General features: G+C 40.4%; 1 protein-coding gene and 1 pseudogene across 3 annotated transcripts in view; one reads left to right on the top strand and one right to left on the bottom strand.

The window, feature by feature from the left end:
* The window catches only part of ATIC (5-aminoimidazole-4-carboxamide ribonucleotide formyltransferase/IMP cyclohydrolase), a 34307-nt gene extending 17753 nt beyond the window's left edge, over nucleotides 1–16554 (bottom strand). For 2 of the 3 annotated variants that reach the window (XM_045868062.3, XM_064587015.1), the window contains exons 1-4: nucleotides 16405–16554; nucleotides 15972–16098; nucleotides 13200–13276; nucleotides 12006–12072 (exon numbers count right to left, since the gene is read on the bottom strand). In XM_045868062.3, coding sequence (XP_045724018.1) covers nucleotides 12006–12072; nucleotides 13200–13276; nucleotides 15972–16098; nucleotides 16405–16423 — 290 coding nt within the window. In that variant the 5' untranslated portion in view covers nucleotides 16424–16554. Of the gene's footprint in view, nucleotides 1–12005; nucleotides 12073–13199; nucleotides 13277–15971; nucleotides 16139–16404 lie in introns of those variants that run through there. The other variant, XM_064587013.1, reaches the window with a different exon arrangement.
* LOC123839784 (dnaJ homolog subfamily A member 1-like) lies at nucleotides 2407–10969 on the top strand (annotated as a pseudogene).
* Nucleotides 16555–16768: the final 214 nt, after the last annotated feature.

The raw sequence follows: 16768 nt of genomic DNA, 5'->3' as shown, positions 1-16768 counted from the left end.
GAGATCATATACAATGATGTTAACAGGAGGTCCAAAAGAATAATTTAAAATACAGAACTAATCTAAAATTAACAACCAGTAGAGTTCCATGCCTAGGCCTGCAATGTGAGGAGCTTTGTGGGCAGGTTCACACCCAGTGAAATAAGCACAACTGGTAAAAACTAATAAAAAAAGTAAAACAGAAGAAGAGGGGGAATATTTCCCAATGCCTATAACCCTGATACCAAAACCAGACAAAATGTCACAAGAAAAATATAGACCAGTATCTTATGAATACAGACACAAAAATCCTCAACAAAATACTAGCAAACTGAAACCAACAAAATATAAAAAGAGGCATACACTACAGCCAAATATGGTTTACCCTAGGACTGTAAGGTTTGTTTAACATCTAAAAACCAGTTAATGTAGGAGCCCATTTCAATAAAACAAAGGACAAAAACCACCTGAGCACCTCAACAGATGCACAAAAAGCATGTGACAAAACTGAACACCCACTCATGATAAAAACACTCAACAAATTAAGAGAACTTGCTCAACATGATAAAAGGTATTTAAGAAAAACCCCCAAATCCACAGCTAACATTATATTTAAAGTTGAAAGACTGAATGCTTTCCCCTAAGTTCAGGAACAAGACAAGAATGTCGACTCTTACCACTGTACTGGAGGTTCTAGACAATCAATTAACAAAGAAAATTAAATAAAAAGCATCAAGATTAGAAAGGAAAAAGTAAAGCTATCTCTATTAGTAGGTGACAGGACCTTGTATATAGAAAATCCTAAGGCATTTAACAAAAAAAACTATTAGCATTGAGTTCAGAAAGGTTATAGGACATATGGTTCACCAAATTTACGTACATTAGCAATGAACAACCCAAAGTGCAATTAAGAAAATAATTTTACTAACGGTAGCATCAAAAACAACAAAAAAATGTTTAAGAATAAATTTAACAAAAGCGTTTAAGACTTGTATACTAAAAACTACAAAACACTGTTGAAAGAAATTAAAGAAAATCTAAACAAAAGGAAAGGCATTCCAGTTTATGGACTGGAAGACAATATTAGGATGGCAACCTCCCCTAAATTGATACACAGATTGAACGCAATCCTTAGGAAACACCAACTCTGTTTTTTGCGGAAATGGGCAAGCTGATTCTAAAATTCACACTGAAATGCAAAGGATCCTGAATGCCCAAAACAATCTTGAAAAAGAAGAAAGTTGGAGGACTCACACTTCTCAATTTCAATATTTGCCACAAAGATACAATAATGATATGGGGCCAGCATAACGACAGATACAGATCAAATGTGCCAAGACCATTCAATGGGGGAAAGAAGTTTTTCCAACAGATGCTGGGAAAACTGGACAGCCACATGCAGAAGAATGAAGTCGGATCCCCTAATTCACACCTATATAAAAAGTAACTTAAAAAAAATCAAAGGCCTAAGCATAAGAGCTACAACTAAAAAACTCTTAAATCTTCACTATCTTGGATTATGCCATCGCTTCTTAGATAGAACAGCAAAAGCATAGGCAACAAAAGAAAAATAGATAAAATGGGCACTACCAAAATTTAAGGGTTTTATGATGGTCAAAGGACATCATAAAGAAAGTAAAGACAATCCACAGAATGAGATAAAATGAACGCTTACAATTCAATAATAAAATGAGAAATAACAAAAAAATGGGCAAAGGATTAGAATGCACATGTCTCCAAAGGTATACAAATGGCCAACGAGCATTTGACAAGATGCTCAACATCACTAGGAAATGCCAATAATAATCACAATGACATGCCAGCCATCATGGGCAAAAGATGTTGGTGGGGATGTGGAGAAACTTCCTACACTACTGCAGGGAATGTAAAATGATGCAGCACTTTGGAAAATAGTCTGGCAGCTTCTGGAAAGGTTAAACATACCAGATGACCAAGGAATTCCACTCCTAGGTATATAACCAAGAAAAATGAAAATGTATGTCTACTCAAAAACTTGTACATGAACGCTCATGGTTGCACTCTTCCTAATACCCATAATGTGGAAACAATCCAAATGCCCATCAACTGATGAACTGATAAATAAAATGGGGTATATCCATACAATGGGTTATTTTTCAGTAGTAATTTAAAAAAATGAAGTGCTGAGACATACTAGAACATGGATGAACCTTGAAAACACGTTAACAAGTCAGTCACAAAGGACCACACATTGTATGATTCTGTCGGTATGAAATGCTGTGTATAGATAAATCCATAGAGACAGATAAGACTATAGTTGTATAGGGCTAGAGGTTTTAGGGGAAATGAAGAATGAATGCTGGGAACTTTCCAGAACGCTCAGTGAGACATGGAGGAGTGACAGGTGCCTGAGCTGCGCCCAGCAACACGCTCCTTCCCGTTCCCCACACCAGCCTCGGCCCTCTCACCGGCTGTAGAAAATGGTCAAAGAAACCACTTACAATGTTGTTTTGGGGGTCAAACCCAATGCCACCCAAGAGGAATTGAAAAAGGCCTATAGGAAACTGGCCTTGAAGTACCACCCTGGTAAGAATCCAAATGAAGGAGACAAGTTTAAACAGATTTCTCAAGATTATGAAGTACTACTCACTGATGCAAAGAAAAGGGAATTATATGACAAAGGTTAAAGAAGGTGGAGCTGTGGTGGTTTTGGCTCCCCCACGGACATCTTTGGTATGTTTCTTGGAGGAGGAAGGATGCAGAGAGAAAGGAGGTAAAAATGTTGTACATCAGCTCTGAATAATGTAAGAAGATTTATATAATGGTGCAACAAGAAAACTAGCTTTGCAAAAGAATGTGATTTGTGATAAATGGGAAGGCCGAGGTGGTAAGAAAAGAGCAGTCGAATGCTGTCCCAATTGCCGAGGTACCGGAATGCATCTAAGAATTCATCAGACAGGACCTGGAATGGTTCAGCAAATTCAATCTGTGTGCATGGAGTGCCAGGGCCATGGGGAACGGATTAGTCCTAAAGATAGATGTAAAAGCTGCAACGGAAGGAAGATAGTTCAAAAGAAGATTCTAGAAGTTTACATTGACAAAGGCATGAAGAATGGCCAGAAGATAACATTTCATGGTGAAGGAGACCAAGAACCAGGAGACAGTATCATTGTTTTAGATCCGAAGGACCATGCTCTTTTATTCGGCGAGGAGATCTTTCCACGTGTATGGACATATAGCTGGTTGAAGCACTGCATAGCTTTCAAAAGCCAGTATCTACTCTTGAACTATCGTCATCACCTCTCATCCAGGTCAAATGGTCAAGCATGGAGATATCAAGTGTGTGCTAAATGAAGGCATGCCAGTTTATCATAGACCATATGAGAAGGGTCGCATCATCATCGAATTTAAGGTAAACTTTCCTGAGAATGGCTTTCTCTCTCCTGTTAAATTCTCTTTGCTGGAAAAACTCCTACCTGAGAGGAAGGAAGTAAAAGAGACTGATAAAATGGACCAGGCAGGGGGAGCGGAGCAAGATGGCGGAGGAGTAGGAGACCTGGATTTCGTCTCCTCTCAGGAATTCAGCTGGATAGGGATCAAACCATTCTGAACACCTACAAACTCAACAGGAGATCGAAGAAAAGAATAGCAACAACTTTCTCATCAGAAAAGCGACCACTTTCTGGAAGGTAGGATGTGCGGAGAAGTGAATCCGAGGCGATATTCGGGAGGATAGACGGCGGGCGAGGGGCCTCCGTCGGCCACTTCTGGCAAGTGATAGAACCACGGAGCACAAAATTGGAACTTTTAAAAGTCTGCTCCGCTGAGGGACGTCACTCTGGTGGCTAAGCGGGGGGTGGAACCCTCTGGGACAGTGTGGTCTCAGGACCCTCGGGGTCACAGAAAGACCGGGCGTGCCTGAGTGTGGCAGAGCTCCCAGGTATCGGAGCAGGGAAGCCGGCTGCAGAGGCGGAGCCCAGGCATGGGCTCTCAGCTCGGGGTTACCATAAACCGTGATCCGCGGCACAGTCGGGCCACTGTTCCTCCAGCAGGGACCAAACAAGCGGCAGATCCGGGGAGACTCAACTTCCTCCCCCGGGAGGAGCCGTGCGGGAGTGCACCGCAGGGATCTGCTGGGTTTGGAGACTCCACCCGGGGTCGGGTGCCAGAGATAGAAACCCGCGGTCACAGGCCGGCTGAGCACGGAGTGTGGCCAGAGACCGGGGAGACGGGAGTGACTGACAGCTTTTCTCTGGGGACTCACTGAGGAGCGGGGCCCGAGTTCCCGGCTCCTGCAGGGCGGAGATTGGGAGGCCGCCATTTTCACTCTCCACCTCCAAAGCTGTACGGAAAGCTCGCAGGGAACAAAAGCTCCGGAGTGCAAACCCGAGCAGATTACTTAGCCGGGAGGGGGCAAGGACGGGGCAAATCTGCCTCCAGCAAAGACATTTGGAAACCACGGCAACAGGCCCCTCCCCAGAAGATCAGCGAGAACAGCCAGCCAAGACCAAGTTTACCGATCAATGAGAACGGCAGAACTCCAGCGCTAGGGGAATACTGCACATAGAATTCATGGCTTTTTTACCATGATCCTTTAGTCTTTCAAAGTTAATTTTTTTTAAATTTTTTTTTTTGAATCTTTCTTTTTCCCTTTTTCAACCAACATCTTATCAATCCCTTTTTTTAAAAAAACATTTTTATTTTTCATTTTTAGAGTCATATTCTATCCCTTCATAGTAGTTACCCATATTTTTGGCCTATATATATAAGTTGTTCTCTCTTTAAAATTTTGAGATAGTTTCTTCTAACAGATTAAAATATACCCTAAGTCTCTAGTATATGTTTTTTTCTACTCCCCTGCCTGATCACATTCTCTCCCTTTTTTTTCTTTTTTCTTTTTTTAAATCCTCTTTTCTTTTTTCAAACAACTTATCAATTCCTTTTATAAAATTTTTTATACTTTTCATCTTTACAGTCATATTCCATCCCTTCATCATATCAACCCTTATTTTTGTACATATATAAGTTTTTCTTTCTTTAAAATTTTGGGAGGCACTTTCTTCTAAAAGACCAAAATACACCCCAAATCTAGTGTGTGGCACTGATCTATATACCAGCCTGATCATATTTGATCACATTCTGGTTTTTTTGTTGTTGTTGTTGTTTTGTTTTGTTTGTTTTTGTTTTTGTTTTTATCTTTATCTTTTTTTCTTTTTCTTTTTTCTCTCTTTCCGTTTCTTTTTCCACTGCTTCAGGTCTTTTCTGATTTGTTTAGAGTATATTTTCTGGGGACGTGGTTACTCTGCTAGCGTTTTGTTCTCTCATTAATCTATTCTCCTCTGCACAAAATGATAAGACGGAAAACATCACCTCAACAAAAAGAACAAGAGGTAGTACCGACTGCCAGGGACCTACTCAATATGGACATTAGTACGGTGTCAGATCTAGAGTTCAGAATCATCACTTTAAAGATACTAGCTGGGCTTGAAAAAAAATATGGAAGTTATTAGAGAAACCCTTTCTGGAGAAGTAAAAGAGCTAAAATCCAACCAAGTAGAAACCAAAAAGGCTATTAATGAGGTGCAATCAAAAATGGGGGCGCTAACTGCTAGGATAAATGAGGCAGAAGAGAGAATCAGTATTATAGAAGACCAAATGATGGAAAATAAAGAAGCTGAGAAAAAGAGAGATAAACAACTACTGGATCACGAGGGCAGAATTCAAGAGATAAGCGATACCGTAAGACGAAACAACATTAGAATAATTGGGATCCCAGAAGAAGAAGAAAGAGAGAGAGGGGCAGAAGGTATAATGGAGCAAATTATAGCAGAGAACTTCCCTAATTTGGGGAAGGAAATAGGCATCAAAATCCAGGAAGCACAGAGAACCCCCCTCAAAATCAATAAAAATAGGTCAACACCCCAACATCTAATAGTAAAACTTACGAGTCTCATAGACAAAGAGAAAATACTGAGAGCAGCTCGGGAGAAGAGATATGTAACCTATAGTGGTAGAAACATTAGATTGGCAACAGACCTATCCAGAGAGACCTGGCAGGCCAGAAAGGACTGGCAGGATATATTCAGAGCACTAAATGAGAAAAATATGCAGCCAAGAATACTCTATCCAGCTAGGCTGTCATTGAAAATTGAAGGAGAGATAAAAAGCTTCCAGGACAAACAAAAACTAAAGGAATTTGCAAACACAAAACCAGCCCTACAAGAAATCTTGAAAGGGGTCCTCTAAGCAAAGAGAGACCCTAAAAGCCACATAGACCAGAAAGGAACACAGACAATATACGGTAACAGTCACCTTACAGGCAATACAATGGCACTAAATTCCTATCTTTCAATAGTTACCCTGAATGTAAATGGGCTAAATGCCCCAATCAAAAGACACAGGCTATCAGACTGGATTAAAAAACAAGACCCATTGATATGCTGTCTGCAAGACTCATTTTAGAACCAAAGACACCCCCAGATTGAACGTGAGGGGGTGGAAAACCATTTACCATGCTAATGGACACCAAAAGAAAGCTGGGGTGGCAATCCTTATATCAGACAAATTAGATTTTAAACCAAAGACTGTAATAAGAGATGAGGAAGGACATTATATCCTACTTAAAGGGTCTATCCAACAAGAAGATCTAACAATTGTAAATATCTATGCCCCTAACATGGGAGCAGCCAATTATATAAGGCAATTAATAACAAAAGCGAAGAAACACATTGACAACAATACAATAGTGGGGGACTTTAACACCCCCCTCACTGAAATGGACAGATCGTCTAAGCAAAAGATCAACAAGGAAATAAAGACTTTAAATGACACACTGGACCAAATGGACTTCACAGACATATTCAGAACATTCCATCCCAAAGCAACAGAATACACATTCTTCTCTAGTGCCCATGGAACATTCTCCAGAATCGATCACATCCTAGGTCATAAATCAGGTCTCAACCGGTACCAAAAGATTGGGATCATTCCCTGCCTATTTTCAGACCACAATGCTTTGAAACTAGAACTCAATCACAAGAGGAAAGTCAGAAAGAACTCAAATACATGGAGACTAAAGAGCATCCTACCGAAGAATGAATGGGTCAACCAGGAAATTAAAGAAGAATTAAAAAAATACATGGAAACCAATGAAAATGAAAACACAACTGTTCAAAATCCTTGGGATGCAGCAAAGGCAGTCCTAAGAGGAAAGTATATAGCAATACAAGCCTTTCTCAAGAAACAAGAAAGGTCTCAAGTACACAACCTAACCCTACACCTAAAGGAGCTGGAGAAAGAACAGCAAATAAAGCCTAAACCCAGCAGGAGAAGAGAAATAATAAAGATCAGAGCAGAAATCAATGAAATAGAAACTAAAAGAACAGTAGAACAGATCAATGAAACTAGGAGCTGGTTCTTTGAAAGAATTAACAAGATTGATAAACCCCTGGCCAGACTTATCAAAAAGAAAAGAGAAATGACCCAAATCAACAAAATCATGAATGAAAGAGGAGAGATCACAACCAACACCAAAGAAATACAAACAATTATAAGAACATATTATGAACAACTCTATGCCAGCAAATTAGATAACCTGGAAGAATTGGATGCATTCCTAGAGATGTATCAACTACCACAACTGAACCAGGAAGAAATGGAAAACCTGAACAAACCTATAACCACTAAGGAAATTGAAGCAGTCATCAAAAATCTCCCAAAAAACAAAAGCCCAGGGCCAGATGGCTTCCCAGGGGAATTCTACCAAACACTTCAAGAAGAATTAATACCTATTCTTCTGAAACTGTTCCAAAAAATAGAAATGGAAGGAAAACTTCCAAACTCATTTTATGAGGCCAGCATTACCTTGATCCCAAAACCAGACAAAGACCCCATCAAAAAGGAGAATTACGGACCAACATCCCTGATGAACATGGATGCAAAAATTCTGACCAAAATATTAGCCAATAGGATCTAACAGTACATTAAAAGGATTATTCACCACGACCAAGTGGGATTTATCCCTGGGCTGCAAGGTTGGTTCAACATCCGCAAATCAATCAATGTGATACAATACATTAACAAAAGAAAGAACAAGAATTATATGATCCTCTCAATAGATGCAGAAACAGCATTTGACAAAGTACAGCATCCTTTCTTGATCAAAACTCTTCAGAGTATAGGCATAGAGGGTACATACCTCAATATCATAAAAGCCATCTATGAAAAACCTACAGTGAATATCATTCTCAATGGGGAAAAACTGAGAGCTTTCCCCCTAAGGTCAGGAACGCGGCAGGGATGTCCACTATCACCACTGCTATTCAACATAGTATTGGAAGTCCTAGCCACAGCAATCAGACAACAAAAAGAAATAAAAGGCATCCAAATCGGCAAAGAAGAAGTCAAACTCTCACTCTTTGCAGATGATATGATACTTTATGTGGAAAACCCCAAAGACTCCACCCCAAAACTGCTAGAACTCATACAGGAATTCAATAAAGTGGCAGGATATAAAATCAATGCACAAAAATCAGTGGCATTCCTATACACCACCAACAAGACAGACGAAAGAGAAATTAAGGAGTCGATTGATCCCATTTACAATTGCACCCAAAACCATAAGATACCTAGGAATAAATCTAACCAAAGAGACAAAGGATCTGTACTCAGAAAACTATAAAATACTTATGAAAGAAATTGAGGAAGACACAAAGAAATGGAAAAATGCTCCATGCTCATGGATTGGAAGAACAAATATTGTGAAGATGTCAATGCTACCTAGAGCAATCTATACATTCAATGCAATCCCCATCAAAATACCATCCAGTTTTATCAAAGAAATGGAACAAATAATCCTAAAATTTGTATGGAACCAGAAAAGACCGCAAATAGCCAGAGGCATGTTGAAAAAGAAAAGCAAAGCTGGCGGCATCACAATTCCGGACTTCAAGCTCTATTACAAAGCTGTCATCATCAAGACAGTATGGTACTGGCACAAAAACAGACACATAGATCAATGGAACAGACTAGAGAGCCCAGAAATGGACCCTCAACTCTATGGTCAACTAATCTTCGACAAAGCAGGAAAGAATGTCCAATGGAAAAAAGACAGTCTCTTTAACAAATGGTGTTGGGAAAATTGGATAGCCACATGCAGAAGAATGAAACTGGACCATTTCCTTACACCACACACAAAAATAGACTCCAAATGGTTGAAAGACCTCAATGTGAGACAGGAGTCCATCAAAATCCTAAAGGAGAACACAGGCAGCACCCTCTTTGACCTCAGCCAAAGCAACTTCTTCCTAGAAACATCACCAAAGGCAAGGGAAGCAAGGGCAAAAATGAACTATTGGGACTTCATCGAGATAAAAAGCTTTTGCAAAGCAAAGGAAACAGTCAACAAAACCAAAAGACAACTGACAGAATGGGAGAAGGTATTTGCAAATGACATATCAGATAAAGGGCTAGTATCCAAAATCTATAAAGAACTCATCAAACTCAACACCCAAAGAACAAAGAATCCAATCAAGAAATGGGCAGAAGACATGAACAGACATTTTTCCAAAGAAGACATCCAAATGGCCAACAGATACATGAAAAAGTGCTCAATATCGCCCGGCATCAGGAAAATCCAAATCAAAACCTCAATGAGATACCACCTCACACCAGTCAGAATGGCTAAAATTAACAAGTCAGGAAACGACAGATGTTGGCGGGGATGCGGAGAAAGGGGAACCCTCCTACACTGTTTGTGGGAATGCAAGCTGGTGCAGCCACTCTGGAAAACAGTATGGAGGTTCCTCAAAGAGTTGAAAATAGAGCTACCATACAATCCAGCAATTGCACTACTGGGTATTTACCCCAAAGATACAAATGTAGGGATCCGAAGGGGTACGTGCACCCCGATGTTTATAGCAGCAATGTCCACAATAGCCAAACTGTGGAAAGAGCCAAGATGTCCATCGACAGATGAATGGATAAAGAAAATGTGGTGTAGGGCGCCTGGGTGGCTCAGTCGTTAAGCGTCTGCCTTCGGCTCAGGTCATGATCCCAGGGTCCTGGGATCGAGTCCCACTTCAGGCTCCCTGCTCGGCAGGAAGCCTGCTTCTCGCTCTCCCACTCCCCCTGCTTGTGTTCCTGCTCTCGCTATCTCTCTCTCTGTCAAATAAATAAATAAAATCTTTAAAAAAAAAAAAAGAAAATGTGGTGTATATATACAATGGAATATTATGCAGCCATCAAAAGGAATGAGATCTTGCGATTTGCAATGATGTGGATGGAACTGGAGGGTATTATGCTGAGCGAACTAAGTCAAAAAGAGAAAGACACGGATCATATGACCTCACTGATATGAGGAATTCTTAATCTCAGGAAACAAACTGAGGGTTGCTGAAGTGGGGGGTGGGGTAAGAGGAATGGGGTGACTGGGTGATAAGACACTGGGAAGGGTATGTGCTCTGGTAAGCGCTGTGAATTGTGCAAGACTGTTGAATCTCAGATCTGTACCTCTGAAACAAATAATGCAATAGATGTTAAGAAAAAAAAAAAAGATAGCAGGAGGGGAAGAATGAAGGGGGGGAAATCAGAGGGGGAGACAAACCATGAGAGATGATGGACTCTGAAAAGCAAACTGAGGGTTCTGGAGGGGAGGGGGGTGGGAGGATGAGTTAGCCTGGTGATGGGTATTAAAGAGGGCACATTCTGCATGGAGCACTGGGTGTTATGCACAAACAGTGAATCATGGAACACTACATCTAAAACTAATGATGTAATGTATGGTGATTAACATAACAATAAAAAAATTAAAAAAAAATCTCCCCTGGCATTTGTTAGGCCATACCTTGTAATTAATTTCAGCTCTATGTATATGAAACAGCTCAGACTGAAATGCTGTGTGTATGTATTGACTTCAGTGTATGACCCTTAATTGTTAAGCTATGAAGTTAAAACTTGTATTTAATAGACAATCAGACAAAGAATTTGTAGAGAAGTGTTGGTCTATAGTTGAGTGGGATTCACTGTGATGCCTCTACATTTATTACCTCAACTGTTACTTGAGAATGGCATGCTATGTAATTTGGCCTGTAGTATCAATGACAGAAAGGATACCTCTCTAAAGAAGGGATTTATCATATGCTGCTGCTTGAGGGCTTGCACTTGTAGAACTGCATTCCCTTCTGCTGTGCCATCTTTTTTTTTTTTTAATATATATTTATCAGTCCTGATTACACTTTTTTCCTTCTCTTTGGACCATGATAAGCTTCAGAGTAGTGACTTCGGGAACAGGGTAACTTAGAGTGAAGAGACATTTACGTGGAGAAGTTAATTTGCATGTATGAGATAGGAAGGTGTTTTTTAGGTATGTTACAGGCTTACTTTAAACCCTTTAACTTATGCTCCGAAGTAACTAATTTAATGTTGGCAGTATAGCAAATTATGATGAATAGCTTTAATTGTATGTTTTAAAAGTCATGTTCACAAGCTTAAATCTGGGTATCAGAATTAAGCAATTGAAATGTATGAATGTCTCCTTAATATACTGATTACAAAGCAAAAAAAAAAAAAAGAATGCTAATGGGCATGGGTTTTTTTTGGGGTGGTGATGAATATGTTCTAATATTAACTATGGTAATGGTTGCACAACTCTGAATATAATAACTACTATTGAATTGTAGATTTTAATTTGGGAAATTATATGGTATATAGGTTATATAGCTCAAGGAAGTTATATACATTGAAAAGAAATATTGCTTATTTTTATGCAAGTAACTACATTGCTAATATGTACGAACATTTAGGTCATAACTTCCTTAAAAAATAAGTTTTTTTTAGTTTAAGTATGAATTTTGGTAATATAAACTTAGTAAATTAAAAATGCTTATGTATATACAATGTCACACAGAAGGTATTCAATAAATGTTATAGTGAGTGAATAGGAAATTACACCTAATGTTAATCTTGGTCTTAAAAGGGAGGGCACCAGGTTTGGCATACTCATTGTCTTTGATCCTTAATGTATTAAAATTTTAACTTCCAATTTTTACCTTATAAAACTGAAATCAAGTCTGGCCATGTCAGCACTATCTTCTGGGATATTACGAGCCAAGATTCCTAATTTAACAAAGTTAAAGTATTAGGTTCAAAAAACACATCAGAATAAGATACTTCTTTCCAATACGGTCCCACCAATCAAGTTAAAGTCTCTAATACTGCCTAATCAAGAAGACAAAGAGCGAGTTAAAAATTTAGAGCATATTTAAAAAGCTCTTGTAACAGTTCCTCATTCCCCCCCTTTTATTTTAAGATTTTTTATTTTCAAGTAATCTCTGTAACCTAACATGGGGCTTGAACTCACAACCCCAAGATTAAGAGCCATACACTCCACTGAGTCAGCCAGGTGCCCCCCTTACCCTCTTTAAAGCAACAAAATATAAAAGATTTTTCACATAACTGTTACCAGTTCCATTAACCTATGTGCTCCCATAAGTAAATGGCTTATCTGATGATCCTCCTCAGCCTAACAGACTTTTATTCTGCCGAATTTTACTTTAACTGGTAAATTAGCAATATACCTGTTTCTCACCATTTTTGGTTGATACCATAATTTTTGTCTTAGATGAGTGAACTAAAGCACTTTGAAAAAGAATTCTTTTAAAAGACAGTTAAAAGGGCACCTGGGTAGCTCAGTCAGTTGAACACCTGACTTGTGATTTCAGCTCAGATCATGATCTCAGGGTCCTGGGACTGAGCCCCTTGTCTGGCTCAAGCTCCTCGGGCAGTCTGCTTGGGATTCTCTCCCTCCCTCTGCCCCTCCCCACACTCAAGCGCACATGTGCATGCTCTCTCTCAAATACATAAATAAATCTTAAAAAAAAAAAAGTCAGTTACACTGTGATACTTCATTCTAAGTTTGGATTGTAATAAGTCTTTTCACACATGAAGCTGAAACATTTTCATTAACTCCAGAAGAAAATATCACTCTAAATTAGTTATCAGATCAGGACTAATAGTGAGCAGAGGAAAACAATGTGAATCTATCGCATAATAAAGCAAACTAGATTTTAAACAGGTCCTAACACATGAACTTTAGCAGCAAATGTGACAAAACCAATACAGACTCACAGATAATTTCCTGAGCTTATGACCTGCCTTTTTCCTCATTTTATTCTACAAAGTAATCAACCAAAATATTCCTGAAGACCACAGATTGTTTTAAATTGAAAGTAGCAACCACTTACCAGCATGGACTGCAGGATGCAAGGTTTTCACACGTCCCCCTAACATTTCAGGAAATCCCGTCAGCTCAGAGACATCTCTGAAAATAGATGAACTGAATATTGCTGTTTCTGCTGAACTGTCATTTTACACTATTCTAAAGCATCTTCCAACATTACATCTACTGTCCTCATTTGGGGGGATTTTCCAGAGCCTGAATGTTCAGAATTCAGAAACTGAATCATATGCCATACATTCAATTGAGACGTAATTTAGCAGTACATACAAAAAGCACTAAAAATATCTTTATCTCAGAAACGGACTAAAGTAAAAACCAAACATTTAGCTTTATGATTAAACAAACGTAAAGATGGCAAATCAAATGAGTGGGGAAATAAAAGATTGTTTTTTAATAAGGTGGTGTCAGTATTGGAATAATACTGGTTTAGCCCATATAAATTCCCAATGAATAAAAGGTTTGAGCATTTAAAAAAAATCAAAGAACTACCAAAATTCAATACATGAGGGATGTACTCAAAGCATTAAACAAAAGATTAGTAGATCTGTCTATGTAAAATGTTAAAATTTTACACAGAAAAAAAATTAAGCTGGAAAAAACAATTGCAAAATATGACAAAGGGTCAAATGCAAGGCAATACTTAAATATCGATTCAGATCACCAAACTGGCATGAACTCCCCAGCCGTCCGCCTGATTTACAAGCAAATTTCAATGACATGAAAAAATGCTAACAATGTTAGGTGAACAATATCAAGAAGCAAAATTATCTTCTGTATAAGCTATGAAATAAAATATATGCTTATAAAAAGACTGGAAAGAAGTACATCAACATGTTAAATAATTATAAGCTATTTACTATCTTCTTTATAACTTCATTCATTTTTCACATTTTCTACAACTAACATACATTGCCTGTGTAGTAAAAAAATAATAGATATTTTAAAACAGCAAATTCCAATAGGACATAGAATTTCCTGGGTAGAGTCTCCTATTAAGGGCATTGGCAAATGACTGGTATCTGACCAAGGGCTCACATATTTCCAATAAACTAAAAACTGGTGACATCATGGTGTCCAATTCAAAATTCCCTTTTCTGGCATTCAGGAAATAAAATCCAGTTTCTCCAAATGAGGATAATTGCTAAAAACAAAGAAGGGACATGTATTCTTAGAATGAAAAACCATGTGGGGTAATTAAAAAGCTTGTTGCTCCTTTAGATTTCAGAATTTGCATGCAACAGGTGCAGTCTTCAAATAATTCTCTGCATGCTCACTGCTGTATAGTCATCAATTAAAATATCATCAGTATACCTCACACCTCCAGGTTAACTTCCTGGGATAAAATCTTGGCTCTGCATTTTATTAGCTGTGTTAGCTGTATGAACTTGGGCAAGTTATCCAACTTCTTTGTGCCTCAAGTTTCCTTATTTATTAAAGGGAGAGAATACTATCTGCACCAAAGGGTTGTTGTAAGGATTATATGAGAGAGTGTGTGTGTGTGTGTGTAATATGTGTGAACAGTTTTACACCTCAACAGGAGAGAAATATTTTCCTTCCCAATTTTTAAGAAATACATAGCTATAATGGGTAAACGACGAGTGGGTAGAGGTACAGATCAAACAAGACTCAACAACTGATAAGTATTTAAACTGAGGAATGGATATGCAACAGGAGGGCTCATTATAGTCTACTTTTGATTATGTCTGAAATATTTCCATAATACAGTTTGGTGGAGAAAAAAAGGCTATAGAAGGAGTTGGCTTCATTTGAAGGGTCCAACTACAACAGCATCCAACATGCACCAAAAGAAAGAAGTCTAGATTTTGGATTCTCACCCTGCTGCTCTTCAGAAAAGGCTGACCCGTCCTTCATGATACTTACAGGGCTCTTATGAGAACATCAAAAAGATGATGCAAAAAGACTGGAAAATATAAAGCCTTTATTTAATAAATAAAGGAAGGCATTCTTGCCATTTGAACTTGTCAAATTTAGGAAAGCTGTGTACTGCCCACAGAAGGCAGAATTACATGATTAAAAAAGGTAATAATCCGACCTAGAGGGCAAAAGCAAGTGTTATTCACATGGCAACGGCAGACAGATCTTTCACTCCTTTTCTGAAACGTTATTTCAGGAGTGGTCATGTCCTTCCACTGAAGTCTCACTGCCGTTCATTAGAGCTGTCCTATAGCCTTTTTCATTTTCTACCCCTCAGTAGTTACCCCTCTCCAACCAGAATGTCGGCTCCTTGAGGTCAGGAATGGCAGCCTGATTTATCTTTTGCTCATTCCTTCTTCCCATCACTTTGCCAGGAATAAGAGCTTGTGGGTAAGCGAACGAATGCTAGATTTGTGCCTTCAAATAATTAACAGAGATGGTAAGGGAACACAGGTAGACCTGAATCCCAACGCGGCCAACAGCTTCATTAAAGAGCCAGTCGAAACAGATCATGTGAATCACGTAATTTGAGTTTTTCTTTAATAACAAACGGCCCGCCTACGTTAATTTGCCATAGGAAGTGGCTGAGAAAGAGGGCTCTGAAATGGGGACTCCTGGGGTTCCACCCCTGAACTTAACTCCTCACTTAACTCTGTAAACTTGAGCACAAGTTACTACACCGCTCTGAGCCTCACTTCCCTCTTCTGTAACGGGGTAAGCGGAGTCGGAAGGGGGACAGGACGACTTTTCACTCACTGTGCCCGGGGGGCATGACTTTCCGGTGGACCGGATCACACTACGTCCCGACTGGGCTGAGCTTAAAAATTCAGTCGTGCCTTACCTGACCGCCAGACCCGCATCCCTGAGAGCTTTTGCAGTCCCTCCGGAGGCGATCAGATTCAAACCAACAGAAGTTAGGTTTCTGGCAAAATCCACAAGGCCCGTCTTGTCAGAGACACTAAATAAGGCTGAAACAGAAAACATTTTTCTCATCACTCGCAGTACAGGACATTAAGTCCTTCGAGGACCTGGGGGTGGGGGGAGGGGTCGGCTGGGAGGACAGTCGCGAATCTCGAGGCCATCACGGCGGCCCACAGTGGCCAGGCCCAGCCCGGGGCCTCCCCCGGGTCAGACAGCTGCGAGCCGCGCTACCGCCAACCGGCCGCAGGGCTCGCAGTCCCGCCGCGCAACCCGCCGCCGCCATTGCGGGCTCGGGACGCCGCGAGGCAGGGGCGCCGCGGGCGGGGCTCCGGGAAGACGCGCGAGGGGCTCACCGAGCTGGCTGGGTGCCATGGCTGCGGGCGGCGGGGTCGGGGTCGGGGTCTGGGCCGAGCGGGGGCGGCGGCGGGGACGCCACGTGCGGAGGGGCGCCGAGTAGGTGGAGCGCGCGCGCGCGCGGACGGCGGGGCGCGCCGGGCGGTCACCTGACCTGCCACGTGACCCGGCCGCCCCACCCGAAGCCCCGCCCCGCTCAATTTGTGGCGTGGAACTCGAACCTCCGCGCTGAGGGGAAGGGGGGAGTGAGACTGTAGCTTCCTAGGCCCGGAACTTGAAGGGGTCGTCGCCCCAGTGTTACATTCTGAGCGTGACTTGTGCCTTTTCGCAAAGGTGAGGCGGCCGCAGGACCTCAGGGGCAAA

Source organism: Mirounga angustirostris, unplaced genomic scaffold, assembly GCF_029215605.1.
Source record: "Mirounga angustirostris isolate CCGP_5_RB_7025 unplaced genomic scaffold, mMirAng1.0.hap1 SCAF_3, whole genome shotgun sequence".
Lineage (NCBI taxonomy): Eukaryota > Metazoa > Chordata > Mammalia > Carnivora > Phocidae > Mirounga > Mirounga angustirostris.
Note: the sequence above shows the minus strand (reverse complement) of the source record. Positions and strands in the feature narration are given on the sequence as shown.